The following is an 18768-nucleotide window of genomic DNA, read 5'->3' as shown; positions in this document are numbered from 1 at the left end:
ATCTGGGGACAGGAAGAAGTGTCGACACAGCAATACACATGCCAACAGAGGACGTGTTAGGGGCTGGTCTTCCCCAAATAGTCTCACCAAGATGGGGAGACTCAGAATAGGGCTGGACTTGGACATGGGTGTTTAAAGAGAACATGGAGGTAACATGGGGTCCCTAGGGCATCCCTGATCCCACAGGACTGGGGTCCTTGGAAGAAGAGGAGATGGGGACACAGACACACCCAGAGGGACGTCCGTGTGAGGACCCAGGGGGAAGCCAGCCATCCACACGCTCAGGAGAGAGAGGCCTCAGGGGGACCCAGCCCAGCCCACCCCGGGGCCTCAGCCTCCAGCCTGCAGGACGGGGAGACATCAATGTCTGTCAGGCAAGGCACCCCGTCTCACGTCCTTTATTGCGCAGCCCCCATGGACCGACGTAGGGGGGGATGTGCGTGGGGGGTGTGTGTCAGTGCCGAGGTAGGTGGGTGTCTGGGCGTCTGCAATACAATCCCTGCACCCCTCTCCTCCTGTGGCCGCTGCCCTGCGCTGGGCGCGTCCACCGCAAAGCCAGTGTGAGGCACCGCGCCGTGGCCTCCCGGCGCAGACACAGGACCAACCGGGCGTACCCAGCACGCTTTCCAAAGTCTGGGCGTCCCTGACTCCCCGGAGCACCTGCTCACCGAGGAACGTCGCCCAGAAGCAGCCCCAGGCCGCAAACCACAGCGTCCTGGTCCAAGCGGAAATGATAAACCCACGCTCTTTAATGTGGCCCCTTGGGCGCCTGGACACCCGTGTGACAGAGAAATGTGTTGGTTTGGGACTTGAGCTGTCCACAGGGATGGAACAGGCTCTCCTGGGGGCAGGGCCGGGGTCCTTTGCCCAGAGAGATGCTGTAGTAGGAGGGACTTGGCTGGTCATTGCCTATTGTCTGGGTGGGCAGCCCGGATGGAGAAATGGAGACGCAGCCCGTCAGAGGTCCCGGTCAGGCGGTGTCTGTCCGTCCGCATCCCCGTCCCCTTCCCGGTCACACCAGCATAGCGGGAATGCCCCACAGCAGGGCTGCAGCCACGGTCTCCAGAAGTTGCTGTGGGCGTCCAGCTGCAGAGCCACAGGGCTGAGTGTGCGGCGGTGGCCCTCCACGGCCCGAGCCACCCGCTCCAGCACCTGATGGAACGCGGGCTCCGTGTCCGGCGTGAGGGCGTGGGCCTCCGAGGGGTCCCTTGAGAGGTCAAACAGCAGAGGTGGGTCGTGGCGGGCCACCCTGTCCCCGGAGCACGGACACACCATTCTGTCGTAGCAGGCTCCCGCGCCGTCCGGGTGGAAGACCGGGGTCAGGTAGTGAACCTTCCAAACGGCTCCACCTGCGGAAGAGACAAGAATGGCGGGGGGGTGTCTCGGAAAAACGGGGCCCAGGTGCTGGACCGATGCCTTCGCCACAGGGGCGGCCGGAGGAAATGCCCAGTCAGGGCGCGTTCGAGAAACAACCGATCAGCGACCAACGTTTTTCTCTCACGTTTCTCTCCCTCTTTCTCCTTCCCTTCCCCTGCCTCTAAAAGAAACAGATAAATAAAAAATTTTAAAAAATATATAGTTGGTAAGTAAATCCCAGAGCTGGATAATTTAAAAACGACCCCTACAAAAACCAGAAAATGTTTGTCAACTGTTAGGTGGACGGTGGAGGGTGGAGGTAGAAAGTGTGGCGACACATTCCACAGTTACATTCGTGAGTGAGAGAATAAACTACCCCGGGGAGATGGATACTTTCTGAATAACAACTGGAGAGATGTAACGTTGGGAACTGTTGCTCTCCGAAAGAGACGCGTTCCTCCCACATTCCATGATGCGTTGCAGACAGCAGCCAAGCAACTTTTCATACATTTTTTTTTAAAAAGCGTGCCAGTAATTTTACAGTTCTTGGGAAAGGATGGTGGGTCCCCATAGCCCAGAACATCGTGCGGCCAGAAAAGTATTGGGTGAGCACATTGCTACGTATGTTACAACATTATGGCCAGAAAAGTATTGTTACTGCAAAGACCGAGCTGTGTAAGACGAGCTGTGTAAGACGCACAAAAGCTGTGGAGGTGGGAAGAACAGACGGGGGAGGTTGGAGACAGAAACCACGGCCGTGCAGAAGTGGATGGCTAAGGACAGAAGGAGACGAGGCCGCCCCCCGGCCCTACTCACGGTCCCGTTGGTGCCAGCGAGCGGCGTGCAGGAACGCTTCACAGTAATGCAGCAGGAACTCGTGGTCCGAGTGCGGGGCGGTGCCCAGCAGGAGAGGCAGCAAGTCCCGGCCGTCGATCACCCTGCGTGAAGCAGGACAGGGACTCAGGGACCCAGGGGACAGCAGCCACGCAACGCAGCGAGCTTAGCGGCGGCCAAGGCGTCCGTCCCCTGCCCAGGTCACCTCTGCCTAAAAACCGCTCAGGGACCAGCTCACTCTGGGGGTTACTGCCCATCTGACCTCACGGCCAATCCAAAATTCAGCCGCCGCGTCTTTGGGACGCCTTTTTGTTCCTTGATGCTGATCTGGGCTTGAAGTCGTTCTAAAGTAGTTGTGTGTTTCTGCAAGACTCAGAAGTATTGTGTCCTCCGCGTGGCCCTGTGCTTTCACGGCCTGCTTTGGCTTCTTCCCCTATGACGTGGTCCAGCGTCCCACCCCGTGGGCACCGACCCAGTCTCTCACTCCTCTCCGGAGAGAAGACGGACCCACTGGTGCTCAGGAAGAGCCACAGTCCGGCCCCTTTTCCTGCACAATGACGTGACCCCTCGCTGCACAGTGGAAAACCTTTCCCTGTGTTTTGTGACTGGATGAGGGACTCCCTATGAGCTACACATTTCCTAGAAATAATTTTCTCAGGGCACGAGGCCACCACTTGCCACGGGGGCGGGGAGGGACGTCATTCAATGCCTGTGTGGAAAACAGAATCTACTGAATGTTGCTTGCATGCGTTTGAAAAGTGTTTAGCATCCGGTGTCTCAAAACTTAGTCATGAATGCACATGATCAATGCTTACATGCCTCATGGAAAGTCACCAAACAGGTCTTTTACTCCAATAATATTAAACAGTCTTGGTCCCGTTGGAGAATTTAGGACCCTAAGTAGATTTGACTTGGACAGAAATGATGAAATAAAATGGTGTGTATATATATAAGTCTATATAATAATGGACATATATTAATATACCATACTGGATTAATATATCCATGGTATGTTAATTATAATAATTGAATGCATAGCATCTTAATACAGCTTTGATATGTTACATATTATGTCATATTCTTAGAGACAATATTCCATCCCCTATATTTATATTCTTTCCTTATATATTTGTGTATATGACGTATAATATAATGTGTTTATAGACATCTATACAATTTCCCCTGCAAACGTGTCTATTTCTAAACACACTGACAGATGTATATGTTTATTAGATATCAACGATATGCGGCCGGATTTATTTTCTGGTGAAACACACTTCTAATATACATGCCAGACATTTTTCCTTCTTGAAACACATTCAATTCTATGAATAGATTTTAAAATCAACTGCCAATGAAAGAAAATAAAGAGCCCTGGCTGGCGTGGCTCAGTGGATTGAGCGTGGGCCTGCGAACCAGAATATCGAGGTTCGGTTCCCAGTCAGGGCACATGCCTGGGTGGCAGGCCAGTTCCCAGCAGGGGACACATAAGAGGCAACCATACATTGATATTTCCCTCTCACTCTTTCTCCTTCCCTTCCCCTCTCTCGAAAAATAAATAAAATATATATATATAAAAAAAGAAAATAAAGAAACCCCAGCAACTAGAGGCATGAAATCCTATGAGAGCTCCTACCCTTTGCAACAGCATGGATGGAACTGGAGAGCATGATGCTGAGTGAAGTAGGCCAGGGGTTGAAAGACAAATACCATATGATCTCACCTTTAACAGGAAGCTAAACAACAAAACAAACAAGCAAACAGAATAAGAACAAAGACACTGAAATGGAGAACAAGGGGACAGTGACCAGAGGGGAGAGGGAAGGGAATTTAAGGGGAAAAAAAAGGGGAGGGATTTGGAGGAACAAGTATGAAGGACACAGGGACGAGAACTAAGGGGGGGGGAATGGAAGGGAGGTGGGGAGCACGGGGCGGGGGAGGCTGGGATGGGAAAAATAGACAAAAAACTGTACTTGGAAAAAACTAAATAAAATTATTAATAAAATAAAAGAAATCCCATGAGAGCAAACAAGAGAATGTAAAGTGAGTTTGGAGTCTTCCGGTGAACTATGCAATCTGTCTGCTGGGGGCCCACGGACCCCCTAACTCAGCCGTAGGTGTCTGAGCCTGCGCACACACGCAGAATGTAGGTACGTGATCACTCAGCCGCACAAGCACGTACAGAACGTAAACTGAATTTAGCTTTTGTCCTTCTGGAATGATAGACACCCACATATATACCTGGGGGCCACGGCCAGAAAACAGCTGAACCCTGTTTATGCAGAGATGGACCTGCTGACAAGCTCACTGTGTGAAAAGATTTCAGTCCGATGGTTTCTACGAGGGAGGTAATTACGCCCCCGGCAGGAAAGCGACAAGATCGAGTTTCACAGAAAACAAAGCAAAACGGAAAAAAAAACCCCAAAGGAAATTGTCTCTATCCTGCAGTGGGCAAAAGTAGGTTTCTGGTTGTTTGTATGAAAAATACAATAATTCATAATGACAGCAGGATAAACTGTGTGATTCATGTACTCACAACCACAAACCTACTTCTGCCCCCCCGAATAAGCCAGTAATGTTTTGTCTGTGCACAAAGATTTCAAAATATATAATATTTATAATATTAAATATGTTGTATTTATATTGTGTATTTATATAAATAAATACGATTTGTATCTTTATAAATGATATATAATATATCTCATATAACTTATGATATTATATAATCTACAACTTACATAGTATATAAGTAAATATGTAATATATTTAAACATCTGTGTCTGTGATATATGTAAATAATAATATATGAGCATATAGAAATAATATATATAGTATGTTTATTACATACTTGCTGCATAGTTTAATTATGTATTCTTCTCCAGGCTGTTAAAGTTATGAAATCATTTTATTTCCTTGCTATTTCCCCCTGAAATTCTCTATACATTTAAAAAATATATTTTATTTATTTATTTTTAGAGAGAGGAGAAGGGAAGGAGAAAGAGAGGGAGAGAAACATCCATGTGTGGTTGCCTCTCATGCGCCCCCTACTGGGGACCTGGCCTGCAACCCAGGCATGTTGCCCTGACTGGGATTAGAACTGGCAACCCTTTGGTTTGCAGGCTGGCGCTCAGTCCGCTGAGCCACTCCAGCCAGGGCAGTTTTCTATACATTTTGAGACGAGAACAATCGAAAGCACCTAAAATTTCTGAACTACACTGAATCGAAACTGCTTTCCTCTGTGCCTTGTTAGATTTTTCCTGGACAATGATCCTTAGAATAAAATGGGCACCATTTGACAGGCGGGAGAAGACTAGAAGAGTGTTTTTTTGTACAAAAGGAAGGAGACAGGTGACCCCGGCAGAGAAGGCAAGAGGCCGGGCCTCTCTCTCCAGGTACTGATTTTACACAATACGTGACCCCCCCACCCACACAAGCCACATCGCACACCAATGTCGTCTCGGGGGGAGTGGGAACTGATTTCTTGGGCGGCTCCGTACCTGTCCCGGGGCACCTCGCCGCCCCCCAGCTGGACCACGGTGGGGAAGACATCCATGAGGCTGGTGGGCTCGGAGACCACCCGGCCGGCGGGCAGCACCCCGGGCCAGCGGAAAATCCCGGGCACCCGGATCCCGCCTTCCCAGCCTGCCGTGCCTTTGCTGCCTGTGGTCACAGAGGAAGAGAAAAGAGAGTAGTGGACATCAGACGTGGCCGCTTGCTCTGCGTGATGGAAGCTTTCAGCTGGTCTTTGAACACATGCTCTCTCTCTCTGCCTGAGGAAATTGCTCCCCAGCCGATGTTAGATTTCATAGCTTTTCTATTCTGCCTGTTGATCCATGTCAGCCATGGACAGCAAAGCAAGTCCTCATCCAAGAATATTGTCTTTATAATCAATCGATTCTGAATTTCAAGGTAATGTGGCCACTGTGCCTGTCCATACTCTCTGAATGCATTACCTGGATACAAAATTCAAACCTGCGTCTATCAGCAGGTGGATGGACCCATGCCATGTGGTCGATCCGTACAATGGAATATTACGTGGCCATGAAAAAGGAATGCCGCAAAATGCATGATATAGTGTGGGTGGACCTAGGAAACCTTATGCTGAGTAAAAACGGTCAGCCGCAAAGGACAACATATTGAATAATTTTATTTTGACAAAGTGTTTAGAATGGGAAAACAGTGAGGGAGACAGAAATAAGCTACTAGTTGGCAGAGCTGGGCACCAGGGAAAATGAGGAATCATGATAAATGGGCACCTGAGTTTCTTTCGAAGGCGGCAAAAATATTCCCTAACTAAGTAGTGGTGGTGTTTGTGTGATTCTGAGAACGGACTAAAAACCAGTGAACAGTGCAAAAAAAAAAATCCAATATGAACGGGGCAGGTTGTGCCTTCTGCCCACAATCGACATGCAGAGTTCTTAGCCATTTTTATTGCGTCTCTTAAGGGGCACAGCCCCATGGCCGCGGAAGGGTTGGGGATTGCAGCCAAGACCACGGATGAGGATTGCGGGGGGGGGGGAACCTGTGAGCCTTACCTCTGTAGATCCCGTTCCAGCCCCCATACTGGTGGCCCCCCAGCTGAGCCTCCAAGGAACCCCCGTGATCCGACGTGAAATACACCAGGGTATTGTTGGCCAGACCCGCTGTCTCCAAAGTGTCAAGGATCCGCCCTGCGAAAAATTGGTGCGTTTGAGCCTGGCAGAATGGAAGGCTGTCTTACAGCCAATTATTTGCCTTTCGGACTTGCCCCAAATGAGACTTTCCCGGTGAAGCATCGTGGAAGCTAGAGGTAGGACAGCTGTGCTATCTCTGTGCGTCGTGGATTTAAGACCGGCACCTCTCTCTAGACTCCCCATCCTGTGTCAAGAAACTTTTAGGCATGTTCGACAAGTAATACGCTCCAGAGGACAGAAAGGGTCAACACTTAAAATCGAGACAAAAAAGAGAAGATTACAAACCAAAAGGACAGGCACCAAGAAAGCCTAGGAAGGAGGTTGATTATGGAACCAACATGTACGACCATTGTTGCAACATTGTGCTCGGAGTTCTTTAATATCTCACAAATGATGTCTTAACCCCAACGTTCACTGCCGCCTTGTTCACAGTGCCCACGGCATCAGGCAGCCTAAGTGTCCCTCGGTGGATGGAGAACAGGATGGGGAAGGTGTGGTAGAGCCACACAATGGACTATTCCTCACCCATGAAAAAGGAAAAGCCCACTCAGCCAAATTCGGCAGCACGGAGGGGCCGCCAGGGCATTAGGGGGAGGCGGGTCAGACAGAGAAACACAGATGCTGTGATCTGTAATGCGCAGGAAGACCCTTACCCGCCCGCAAGGTCACAACAGAACGGCCTTGTGTTCGGTCTGCACCCTTCCTGCGCTCCGCTCCTCATCCCTCCCCGCGGCCGGGTGAGGGGGCCGCAGCCTGCCCCCCACAGAGGCACGTACCCACCATCCAGTCCATCTCCTGCACGTTGTCGCCGTACAGCCCGTGCACGCTGCCCCCGAGGAAGTCCTCCGTGGTGACCAGAGGGATGTGGGTGTGCAGGAAGGACACAAAGAGCAGGAAAGGCCTTTGTTTGTTTCTGCGGACAAACACGAGGCGGCCAGGGCTCATTCTTTTTTCGGAACACGCGCACACACACACGCACACAGAGACCTGGCAGAGAGCCACTGAAATGAGGTTGCCCTGAGTCAGACGTGCGGCTTCTCGACTCCAACCCGACGGGGAGACTGTCCTGGCGTGTGAGTGTCTGTCACGGGACGGTTTCTCCCCGTCACAGCCTGCGGAGACACGGATGCTGATGGACGCGTCTCGAACATTACGGTTATTTTTTCACGGAACACCCTCCCAACAATGGAGAGGAAGGACCTGGGTTGTGGTTCTGTGATGGGAGGTTTATCCCACTCCATATTTGCTGTCCGTGTTTCCACCGCAGACCTGGGCTCGTACAGTGAGTGGTATTGTGTATACGGTGAAGTTCAGGGCATGAGATTGTCCTGAAAGAGCACACTTTTAAAAATAGTAAGTTATGGCCTTGGCTGGTGTGGCTGAGTGGATGGAGTGCCGGCCTGCGAATCAAAGAGTCGCCAGTTCGGTGCCCAGTCAGGGCACACGCCTGGGTTGCAGGCCAGGTCCCCAGTAGGGGGCGCACAAGAGGCTACCACCCATTGTTATTTCTCTCTTTCTTCCTCCCTTCCCCTCTCTCTATAAATGAATAAATAAAGTCTTTTTAAAAGGTTATTAATTTCTATTTGACTCTCCCTTATGTAGGCAGAGCTTCCTTTTTCCTTCCCCCTCTCTGAATTTTAGGTCTCCCATAGATTTACTTCTCGTTCCATAGAGGTTAATACTAATTCTGACAGCGTAGACACAAAGGTGAGGACCTCAGTCTCAGCTGGGGCAGGTCAGACTCGCCTGCCTGAATTAGAGAGCTAACTGTCAGTCTGCACCTCACACATGGGAGGGGACTACATCAAGGCCTCTCAGAGAATGTTCCAGAACGGGATCCCAGCTGCATGGCTACGGGTGGGTTCCACTTTATTGGAACGCTGCCTGTCTGTGTGACGTGACTTATCTATCATCAGGCCCTTGTCGCTCGGACAGGACTTCCTTCACCAGGAATCTGCCCTGAAGCCTCAGGACCCCTCCTCAGTCTGGGTGGTGGAGTTGAAACGGATTCAGAGTTTTCCGTACAGGGTTGTGAGGTGATTCATGTTGCTGGGTCCGTTCCACGTGGCCCCCTGGTGGTGAGGGGCTCGTGGAATGAAATTCCTCCCCAAGTAAAAGGAGAGCGCGTTCATTCAGTGGGAGCCTTACCTGGTTGCGTTGCTCGTGGCTCGTGGTAACCAAAACGCCTCTCTGGGACCCCCCACCATTTCACCAACTGAACACCCAGGGCAGAAAAAGACCCCCCCCCCCGAACGCGTTTCCGTCGTGAAACCCGGCACCCTCTGGCGCTCACCTGTCGACAAACGCCGAGACCTCCCGGAGGAAGAGAGGCGTCGTCCTGGACAAGTTCATGGGCTGCTCGGTGATGCTGTGGTTTCTCATCAGGAAGCAGTCCGCGTGCACCACCAGCGTGCCGATGAAACGCGAGGCCGTGAAGAACAGGACGGCCACAGCCGCGGGGCAGAGGGCCAGCGCCCACGAGAGGCTGAAGAGGCCGATGCGCTTCCCTGCCGCGAGCCCGAGGGCAACGCAGCTCGCCAACACCACGTACCAGTCGAGCCTGCGCTTCAGATATTCCTGCTTCTCCGAAATCACCCATGTGGCGCAATCCGCCATCATGGAAAACGGCATCCCGTAGAAGTGGTCGAAGCCGTGGTTCAGGGGGTGGTGGCAGTGATCTGCAGAGGATCTGCAGTTCAGACCCAGGTGCCATTTTCCTGAAAGGCGAGAAGGATGATGTTGGGATGACGGCGGGCTTATTCCCCTTGGGAGGCGTGTAGGGTGCGCCTGCTGTCCTTAGTTTTATTCCGCTGCATACGTGACATGCTTTGTTGACCTATCAAAAGATAGAAATGGGCCCTGGCTGGTGTGGCTCAGTGGATTGAGCGTGGGCCTGCCAACCAAAGGGTCGCCGGTTCAATTCCCAGTGCTGGCACGTGCCTGGGTTGCAAGTCAGGTGGGTCCCCAGTAGGGGGCGCTCAAGAGGCCACCACACAGGGATGTTTCCCTCCCTCTCTTTCTCCCTCCCTTCCCCTCTCTCTACAAATAAATAAATGACACCCTAAAAAAGATAAGAATGCTATTTATGGAAGCAGAGAAAGGAGAATTGAAGCAGTCCCATTTCTATGCAGAAAAGGAAGGAAACATCATCCTGGAAGTCGTCGCTGGGAAATGGGTAAAATTAGACACACGGCGAATGTTTGGGATGATGGTGAGTCAGCAAACTGGCCTCACTGGGCTGCTGTTTTCTCCACATCTGGACACCCTGCAACCTGAGCCGCAACCTGAGCCGTAACCTCGGCGCTGCTGGGGAGAAGCTTCCTGTCCAGTGGGGAAAAGCCACTCCCTTCCTGGGCCTTTGGTTAAAGACACTCTGCGCACAAACAGAAGCTGATTTGCGCTTGCAACGGAACGTACCTATGAGTCCAGTGGCATAGCCTTGACCTTGTAGTATCTTCGCAAACGTGGTCTCGTTGGTCGGAAGGCCTCCCGGGACCCCAGTCCACAGCAGAACGCGGTTGCCTTGGCTGGACACCATGCCTGGGGGTAGTTGTCAGAGAAAGGTGACCGCTCAGCACTGCTCATGACCACGGTCATTTGAATCTTCTCTATCCTCCTGACAGCTGGCATTCAATCTTGGATTAGTCTCCGGGTTATTGGTATATATCCCTGCAAGGCGATCCCCTGACGGACCCACTGGCCACCACACATGGTACAGAGTCCAGCGGTCTTCATGTCCCCACGACTGCTCTGCAGCAGGCAGCCTCAGCCCTGTCCTCTGTCCCACCCAGCCCGCCCACACCCCCCTCCCCTCTGGCCACGTCCTCCGGGTCTGTGAGCCTGTTTCTCTTCCGTTTGCTTGTCAATGTTGTTCTTTCAACTCCACAGATACGTGGAGTCATGTGGTATTTGTCTTTCTCTGCGCACGAGAAAAACACCCTCTGGGTTCACCTGTGTTGTCCCAAGGGGTCAGACGACACTCTCCTTCCGCCTGAAATATATTCTGTGGCCTCTGCCCGACACCCTCTTTATCCAGTCATTTCTCGGTGGGCAGTCGTTAATCACGACTGTTAGTGTCAAATGTAGACTATTTGAGGAAAATCCCCACTAGTCCAAAGGAGACGGGAAAGGTACTTCTGCCATCTGGGTCATAGTTTCTGCAGCCAATAAAATGGTCAACCGACTGAAAAGGTTGGCAAGGATACTCACTCCTTTTTGGCGCGTGAAGGTTAGGTATACAAAGAGCAGGAAATCACAAAGACAGACTTAAAAATGGCTTTAGGGTTTCACCAACGTCTGGGTATGGTCTGGCGGTTTCCCAACGCACGTTGGAACCACTGGGGAACCTGCAAATATTCTGACACCTGCTTATCCCTCCGGAGGCCGGGATTCTATCGAGGAGACGACCCGGCGCGGAATGAGTGCTTTGGAGTGGTGGCAAGAGCCCTCCACGTGCTCCCAATGTGTGGACGAGGTCGTGCACGTTCAAAGGGTCGGGGAAAATGGAAATCCTAGACCTGTACGGCGTCACGTGCGGAAGGAAGGGATGTTCATGTTCCAGCACGCGTGAAGGAAGCGTCCCCGGGAGACCGCTGCGTGCCCCCCCCGCCGTGTTACACTGTGTCTACAGATGCTCTCACACTAGGACAGAGTCGAGTCCTCGCAGCCCTGAGAGCCAAACGCGTTGACCAACTAGCCCTTCACAGAAAACGTTTCTCCCTCCTCCCCTATGTGGTCCCCCACACCACAGGAAGCCACCAAGTGGGCCACTCCCTGCCCATGTCCCTTGTTAAGCTATGGAGCCTATAAATCAGTCATTTCAACACCATGACTCCCCGCCTGGTGTGGCTCAGTGGATCGAGCGCCGGCCTGTGAATCAAAGAGTCACTAGTTCAATTCCCAGTCAGGGCACATGCCTGAGTTGTGGGCCAGGTCCCCAGTAGGGGGCGCACAAGAGGCAACCACACCTTGATGTTTCTCTCCCCCTTTTTCTCCCTCCCTTCCCCTCTCTCTCAAAATAAATAAATAAAATCTTAACAAAAATATCACGATAAAAATCGGGGACACTTGCTCCGGCCAGGGGGCTCGGTAAATTACAGCATCGTCTTGACATGCTAAGGCTGTGTGTGGGTTTGGGCACACTTGGCCGGGTGGCTCAGGTGATCGGAGCGTCGTCTCCTACACCAAAAAAAAAAAGCCACCGGTTTGATCCCCAGTCAGGGCAGGTTACCTGGGTTGTGGGTTCCACCCCTAGTTGGGGTGTGTGCAAAAGGCAGCCAGCTGATGTTTCTTTCTCCCATGGATGCTTGTCTGTGTCTGTCCTTCTGTGTCTCTGTCCCCCTCTCTCTCTCTAAAATCAGTCAAACGTATCTTTCTGGGACGATCACAAAGAACAGGGGGGCTCGGACCACTCTGTCCCCTCTCCTGGAGGATCCACGCCTTCCTAAGGGGACCGAGGGGCTTCAGGCAGGCTGTTCCTGGGAGTCGGCGCAAGAGGGGACCTACCGGATCGGAGAGGGTACCTGCCCGTGAGGAAGGCGGCCCGGCTTGGGGTGCAGACGGAGGCGGCCGCCAGGTGCTGGGTGAGCCGCACCCCTTCCGCGGCCAGGCGGTCGATATTCGGAGTCCTGCGGGGAAGAAGACGACTCGTTTCATTCTTTCACCAACAATGGCCTAAGAGACACATTCCCGGACTCGTGCAGGGGTTCCTAGCAATGACCAGAGGCAGGGGCGAGAGCTGTCTTTGTCTTCTGAAGCAGCAGAGACACCCGTCAGGCCGCCCTGGCTGGGCGGTGCCGTGGGTTTCCCTGTCGGTCAGAGCGGGTGCCTGGGCCGTGGGATGGGTCCCCTTGGTGTACGGCAGGCAGGCGACCAACCGGTGCTGCTCTCTGACATCGGTATTTGTCTCCCTCCCATCCCGTCCAAGCATGGCCTTGAGTGAGGATTAAAAAAATTATAGTAATAATAAAATGCAAAAGCAAAAGAAGTGCATGGAATTGCTTCAAGCTTATGCACTAGGCTTCTGCAGCTGACGTGCGTGTCTGGGGAATGCAGAAGGCGGGATCCGTCCGACTGCGGACTCACGGTCCTGGTGGGAACACTGGACCTTCCTGGCCGGCCCACGGAAGTGGTATGTGAGGGCAGGAGTCGCGCACAGCTCCGTGGTGGCCTGCGAGGACAGTTAGCAGGTGGCCGAGGGGGGCGGGCTCATGGTGGGCTAGACAGAGTCGCAGAGCCGGACAGATGCTCAGGTCCTGAGGGGCCGGCAAGTGAGGTTGTCTGTCTGAAGTGGAGATTTCTGGGGGGCGGCCTTGGAATCACGCACAATTGGGTGGGTTTGCTGGGGTGGGGGGAGGCGCAACAGGCACAGAGCTTTGGTCTTTGCCTTACGGGCATGGGCTGTGTCGATGGCCATTGTAGTTAGAAGTGAAAAGGTAACTGGTAGGTGAGGTGGGTAGGTGGGTAACTGGTAGGTGAAGGGGGCATGTCTCGGGCTGGGGGCGCGGCAGGATCAGGGATGCCGAACGCCGTGTACAGAACTCAACCTTCCCACGGCCCACATCCAAGCCGAGAGGCCTTGCACGGCTCACTTCCGGGCTTTATTCTCTCCTTCTTGCCTGATTGTGTTGTTGCCATAGCAGCCGACGTCCCCGATGCCCAGATCATCGGCCATGAGGAGCAGAATATTGGGGCGGGAGCCGGAGAAATCCCTCCCATCGGAGGGTCTGCAGGCCAGTAGGCAGATGCCCACGGCCAGCCAGCTCCTGGAAAAGAGGGCGGGAAACCCGTGCCAAATGCTGCTTTCTGCCTCATCCACAGACTTCTGTGGGGGAACGTGGGTGTCTCTAGTGTAGGGGACCCTGACTTCACATCCCATGGCCGCAGGCATGGAAAGCATCTCTAGGGCACTTGGTTGCTGGGGTTTTTTTTTCAGCTGAAAACAACAGATACTCTTCTATTTGTGACCCAGGGTTTGCACAGACACTGGGACGATAGTCCCCCAATGGCCAGCATCCTAAAATGAAGGTGCCTGACCGGCCACTTGGAAAAGCGGGTGCCCAGCCAAGTCCACGGGAGAGGACAGACTGGGAAGTCACAGGAGGGCCTGAGACCAGCCGGGCCCGGCCGCCACCTCCCACTGAGGAAGCCCCCCAGACCTGCATGGCTACTTGGATGGGGAAGGTGGGGACACTCAGCTCCTTCCGAAGGTGCCCTGGACACCCCCAGGTGATGGGCCTCGTGGGGACACCTTTGCATGGTGAGTCTCCCTCCCCGTTCTGAGACCCGCGATCCGTTGCTGATGGAGCAAGACCCCTTGTTCCGGGCGCATTCCCAGATAGCTCCGGGGGGCACGCGGACGCAGGGATGGGAGGTTCACCGCCTCACCGAGTCTCGTCTTACCAAGAACGTTCCAGAGGTATCATGTTCTGCCCCGACTGGGAGCTCCTGTGAGGAACAGAGAGAGCCATCATTCGTGGCCACGGAGAATCAGCTCACGAGACAAGTGGAACTCGGGAGGCGAGTCCAGAGAGGGGGACTTGGATTGTCTCTGCTACGGTCCCTAAAGCCCTAAAGCAAGTACCGAACACCCCGAAAAGAGTGGTGCTGTGCCCTGTGGCGAGGTCTTGAAAGGGCCAACTGTGCCCTGTGTATCGAGGGCCCCGTGGCACGTATTTCGGGTTTTTCTGCACGGAGGGTCACGCCAGTCCTTCCGAGCTGTTGTGGGTGGAGCACCGTGTGGGGAAACACGCCAGGGACTGGGTGTGGGTGTTGGCCGGGCAAACTTTATTCACAAAAACACGCCAGGCTCATCCTTGTATTGGTTCCTGATCGCTCCTGGAGAGGGACCGTGTGTGAAGGGAAGAAACACGCAGAAATGAAATGATGGGAACGTCTCTGTGGAACGGTCTTCGGGGTGGCGGTTGCTCGTCATGGCAAATGCACACAAGAACATGTGCCCCGTGAAACCCTGGTCCGTGTGCACTTCAGTGGCACTGGGGACATTCAGGTCATGCCATTGTCCCCCTCACCTGCTGCACGGTGATTTCCCGTTGGGAAACTGAAACTCTGTGCTAAATATTGACGTCCACTGCCACCCCCAGTCCCCAGAGCCATGTCCCCTCTGTCCCTGTGCGTCCGACCCCTCTGGGGACCCCTCTGGGGACCACCGAGAAGTGGAATGACACAGTCTTTGTCCCCCTGTGAGGGGCTGTCCCCGAGCCTCGTGACTTCCTGCCCTCACGTTGGAATTCACAGCAGGACGGTGCTGCTGTGTCCGGCTGGAGGCCAGGGCAGAATACGGAAGGTGCTGCCCACTGGGTCCCTGTCCTACAAGGGGACAGTTGGCATATCACACACGTGTGTGGACAGAGCCCCGAGTCTGCGCATGCTCACTCTTGTTTCCACCCCATCGACAGGAGTCTCATCTCTCACTTGTTCCTTTGCGGCGATTTTTTTTGTGTGACATAATTCTTCAATCACTACCTCTCAGGGAGTCTATATGAATATTTCTGTATACATATACATCATATAAAATACATAGCCCATGCATACATAAAATACATACACAGGACAGGCGTATTATATAAGATACTCAGTATATCATATCCTCTAAGGTAGAGAAGATTTCCCCTTTCGATCTATTTTAATTTTTTTTTTCTCAGCAAAAGCATAGTAGAGGACTGGATAAAACAGTTGTGGAATACTACGTGGCCTTGAAAAATGAAACAAATGTTACCTTCTGCCACGGGCCTGGGTGAACCTGGAGCGCATTACGCTCAGCGAAACAAGCCGGGTTGTGAAAGACACGGGCCACATGATTTCACTCACCTGTGGAATCCAATCCACAAAGTAAACAGAGGAGGAAGAAAGTGGAGACAGAGGCAAGGACACATGGACAGACGCACACCTGCCAGGTCGGGGGAGGGGGGCTCGGGGAAAGAAGGGGAAGGGCACAGTGAAACAACCAGAATGCCTGACCCATGGACCCATGGACACAGCCCACGTCTTAAACAACCGATTCTGCATATTCAGATACAGCCAAGAATTAGAGCATTACACCTTAGCACTGAGGTCGGCCTTTTAGCCGTTAACCATGCTGCAGACTTTGTTTTGCTTCACGTTTGCTCCGTGGGTGCCAGAGAAAACTTTCCATGAGCAAAACAGCCAAAGAACAGAAAACAGAGCGAGGCCCTCCGGGGCTGGTGGGGTGGGCGGGGCGGGGAGCTGCGTCTGAAGGACACAAAGTTGCCAGCGGCAGCGGACTGAGGTCTGCGGACCTCGCCACCTAGCGTGGGCGTTACCCTCAGCAACACTGTGGCACCGACTCACCAACTGTGTCTTAATTGCTCTCAACGCAGAACCAGTGCAGGGTAATTCTGCAACATCCTGAGGCGTTGGCTCACAGTGTTGTGACCATGATCTTGCAAAAACCCAGGTGTCTTAAGACACTGTGTACAGTGAAAGTTACTCCAGATTATCTGTCCATCATACCTCCGTTTGAGGAGAAGATTCCCAAAAACAGGAATAAAATATTTCCAGTGGGTGGCACCGGGAATTTAGCCCTGGGTTCTGTTCCCAGGGCAGAGGGAACTTTCCGGGGTCTGGCTGTCCTCCAGCCCCCAGGGCAGCCAGCCTGGTGTCACCACGGCTGGGGACTCTGTCCCCAAACCCAGCCTGGGTTCCCGCCTCCACCGTCTCTTGGACATCCAGCCCGCGTCTTGTGCCATCTCTGAAAGTCGAGTCGAGCCCCTTTCCACCCCCACTGGGCGCTTTTCCCCGTGAATTTGCCTGTGCATTCCTCCTGGGGAGAATCCCTGAGGCCTATTTTCCCATTTGGAGGGCAATGAGCTTCTTTGTCCCCGCCGAAGGCTGCAGGACTGGAAGCCATGGCTGGCCACCCCGTGTCTCCCGGTGCCGGTGGACCGCACCTGGGAGAGAAGCGCGTTACCTGGATGCCGGCTGTGGCGTGCTGGGCCAGGCGGAGGCCACCCCAAGGAGGCTTGTGCGGGCGACCTCTGTCTGAACTGCGGGACCCGAGCTGCTGCCGGCTGGGAGTCGCCCCCTCTCCAGTGGAGACACCGGTATGCAGCAACTGATTGACTCTTCAAATAAACAAAGTTTGCAGAGAAGGCAGCTGGCAGCTCTTGGAGAAGGAAGCAGGCCGACTGCTGACTGCAGTCTCCTCTCCTCTGCACACTGGGTCCCGCGGGCCAGACACCTCTCCCTGAAACAGTGCCGGCTTTATTCACCCGCCTTCTGGCCTCCTCTTAACCCACAAAAGGCCTGGCCTGGCTCTCCTCCAAGCGGGGAAAGCAGTCGCCTTGAAGAGTCTGGAGAGATTTGTCTCCCCCTCCCCTCCGACGGTGGCCTGAGAAAATCAAAGGGAGACAGACTAGCCACAGTGTGCAAAGGACTGTTTCCCTCGATAACCATATATTATAGCCTGCACGTAAACTTATTTTGGGCTCTGTGCCGATGTTTTTTTCATTAAGAACTGCTTTCTTTTTTTTTTTTTCATATGGTTGCAGACATTGTTTCTTCGACAACATCGGAAGTAAAAACACTTCTTTTCAAAGATGTTACTGAATGAGAACTTTTGCCCCCGTCTGGGTGTTGAATCCCAAACAACATGCTTGTTTTCAAAGTTTTCAAAGCCCCACATGTGGTGGTGTTTTTTTTTTCATACTCAGTGGCCAGGGCGTTGTTCAGTTTTTGTCTGAGACTCACGTGGCTAAAGAACCATTTCGAGTGCGCTGCTGCTCACCAGAGACAATTCTCTTCTCCTTTAATCCTCACCGGAGGAGGTGCTGATTGACTTCGACTTCACAGAGAGGGGGAGGGGGAAGAGAAACACTCATGTGAGAGAGAAACATCGGTCAGTGGCCTCTCAGTGCACCCCAAGCAGTGACCATACCTGCAACCCAGGTGTGTGTCCTGACTGGGAATCGAACCTGCAACCCGTCGGTGAACGGGACCCCGCTCCAACCCACTGAGCCGCCCCAGCCGGCCCCCGAATGATGGTTCACAGCTCTAACAAATCCACAGGGGAAAGTTCAGCGACCGTGGAGGTAGGAATACTGACCCACACTGACTAAATGACTGTTGAAAAGGGCTTTCAACATGCTTGGAATTCTTTTGGCGCAACTCCAACCAAAAACTAAAAACAAACAAACAAACTAACCAAAATCTGTCTCTGGGGTATTTTGAAAAAATTCCCAGGTTGTCTTCAGTTCAAACTATGACCTCTTCCTTTTTCTGTTCTTCTGATGGTGGCTTTAGGCTGCACGGGGCATCCCAGTCTCCGGGTTAAGATTTATAAAGGGACCCACTTGAAAATCTTTGAATATGAATGGGTCAGAAAACTATGGCACATTTACACCATGGAATTCTATGCAGCAGAGAGAAAGAAGGAGCTCCTACCCTTTGCAACAGCATGGATGGAACTGGAGAGCATTATGCTGAGTGAAATAAGCCAGGTGTTGAAAGACAAATACCATATGATCTCACCTTTAACAGAAAGGTAAATAACAAAACAAACAAGCCAGCAGGAAAAAAAACAAAGACACTGAAATAGAGAACAAGGGGGACAGCGACCAGAGGGAAGAGGGGAGGGAATTTCAGGGGAGAAAAGGGGAGGGATTTGGAGGAACAAATGTGATGGACACAGGGATGAGGACTGGGGGGTGGGGAATGGGAGGGAGGTGGGAGCACAGGGTGGGGGAGGCTGGGATGGGAGAAATAGACAAAAAACTGTACTTGAACAACAATTAAATAAATTAAAAGCAAAGAAAATCTTTGAATATGCATGCCACTGTACTGGTCCCGATCCCCAATGTGATTAAAAGAGAAAAAAATGTTCCCGTCAGGCTAAGATAAATACGTAGGTTTCATGAGAAAACTCCTC

General features: G+C 52.6%; 1 protein-coding gene across 1 annotated transcript; it reads right to left on the bottom strand.

The window, feature by feature from the left end:
• Window positions 1-702: 702 nt before the first annotated feature.
• Window positions 703-17046, bottom strand: ARSL (arylsulfatase L). The gene is made up of 11 exons (XM_053673433.1): window positions 16813-17046; window positions 14265-14309; window positions 13481-13627; window positions 12369-12490; window positions 10281-10403; window positions 9157-9580; window positions 7640-7776; window positions 6726-6860; window positions 5688-5850; window positions 2173-2294; window positions 703-1349 (listed from the first exon to the last, which is right to left on the bottom strand). The coding sequence occupies exons 2-11, from the start codon at window positions 14285-14287 to the stop codon at window positions 958-960; spliced, it is 1788 nt and encodes a 595-aa protein (XP_053529408.1). The 5' UTR covers window positions 14288-14309; window positions 16813-17046; the 3' UTR covers window positions 703-957.
• Window positions 17047-18768: the final 1722 nt, after the last annotated feature.

The sequence above is a fragment of the Artibeus jamaicensis genome, unplaced genomic scaffold (genome assembly GCF_021234435.1).
Source record: "Artibeus jamaicensis isolate MK-2021 breed Jamaican fruit bat unplaced genomic scaffold, CSHL_Jam_final contig_859, whole genome shotgun sequence".
Taxonomy (NCBI): Eukaryota; Metazoa; Chordata; class Mammalia; order Chiroptera; family Phyllostomidae; genus Artibeus; species Artibeus jamaicensis.
The sequence above is the reverse complement of the archived record's forward strand: the minus strand, read 5'-3'. Positions and strand labels throughout refer to the sequence as shown.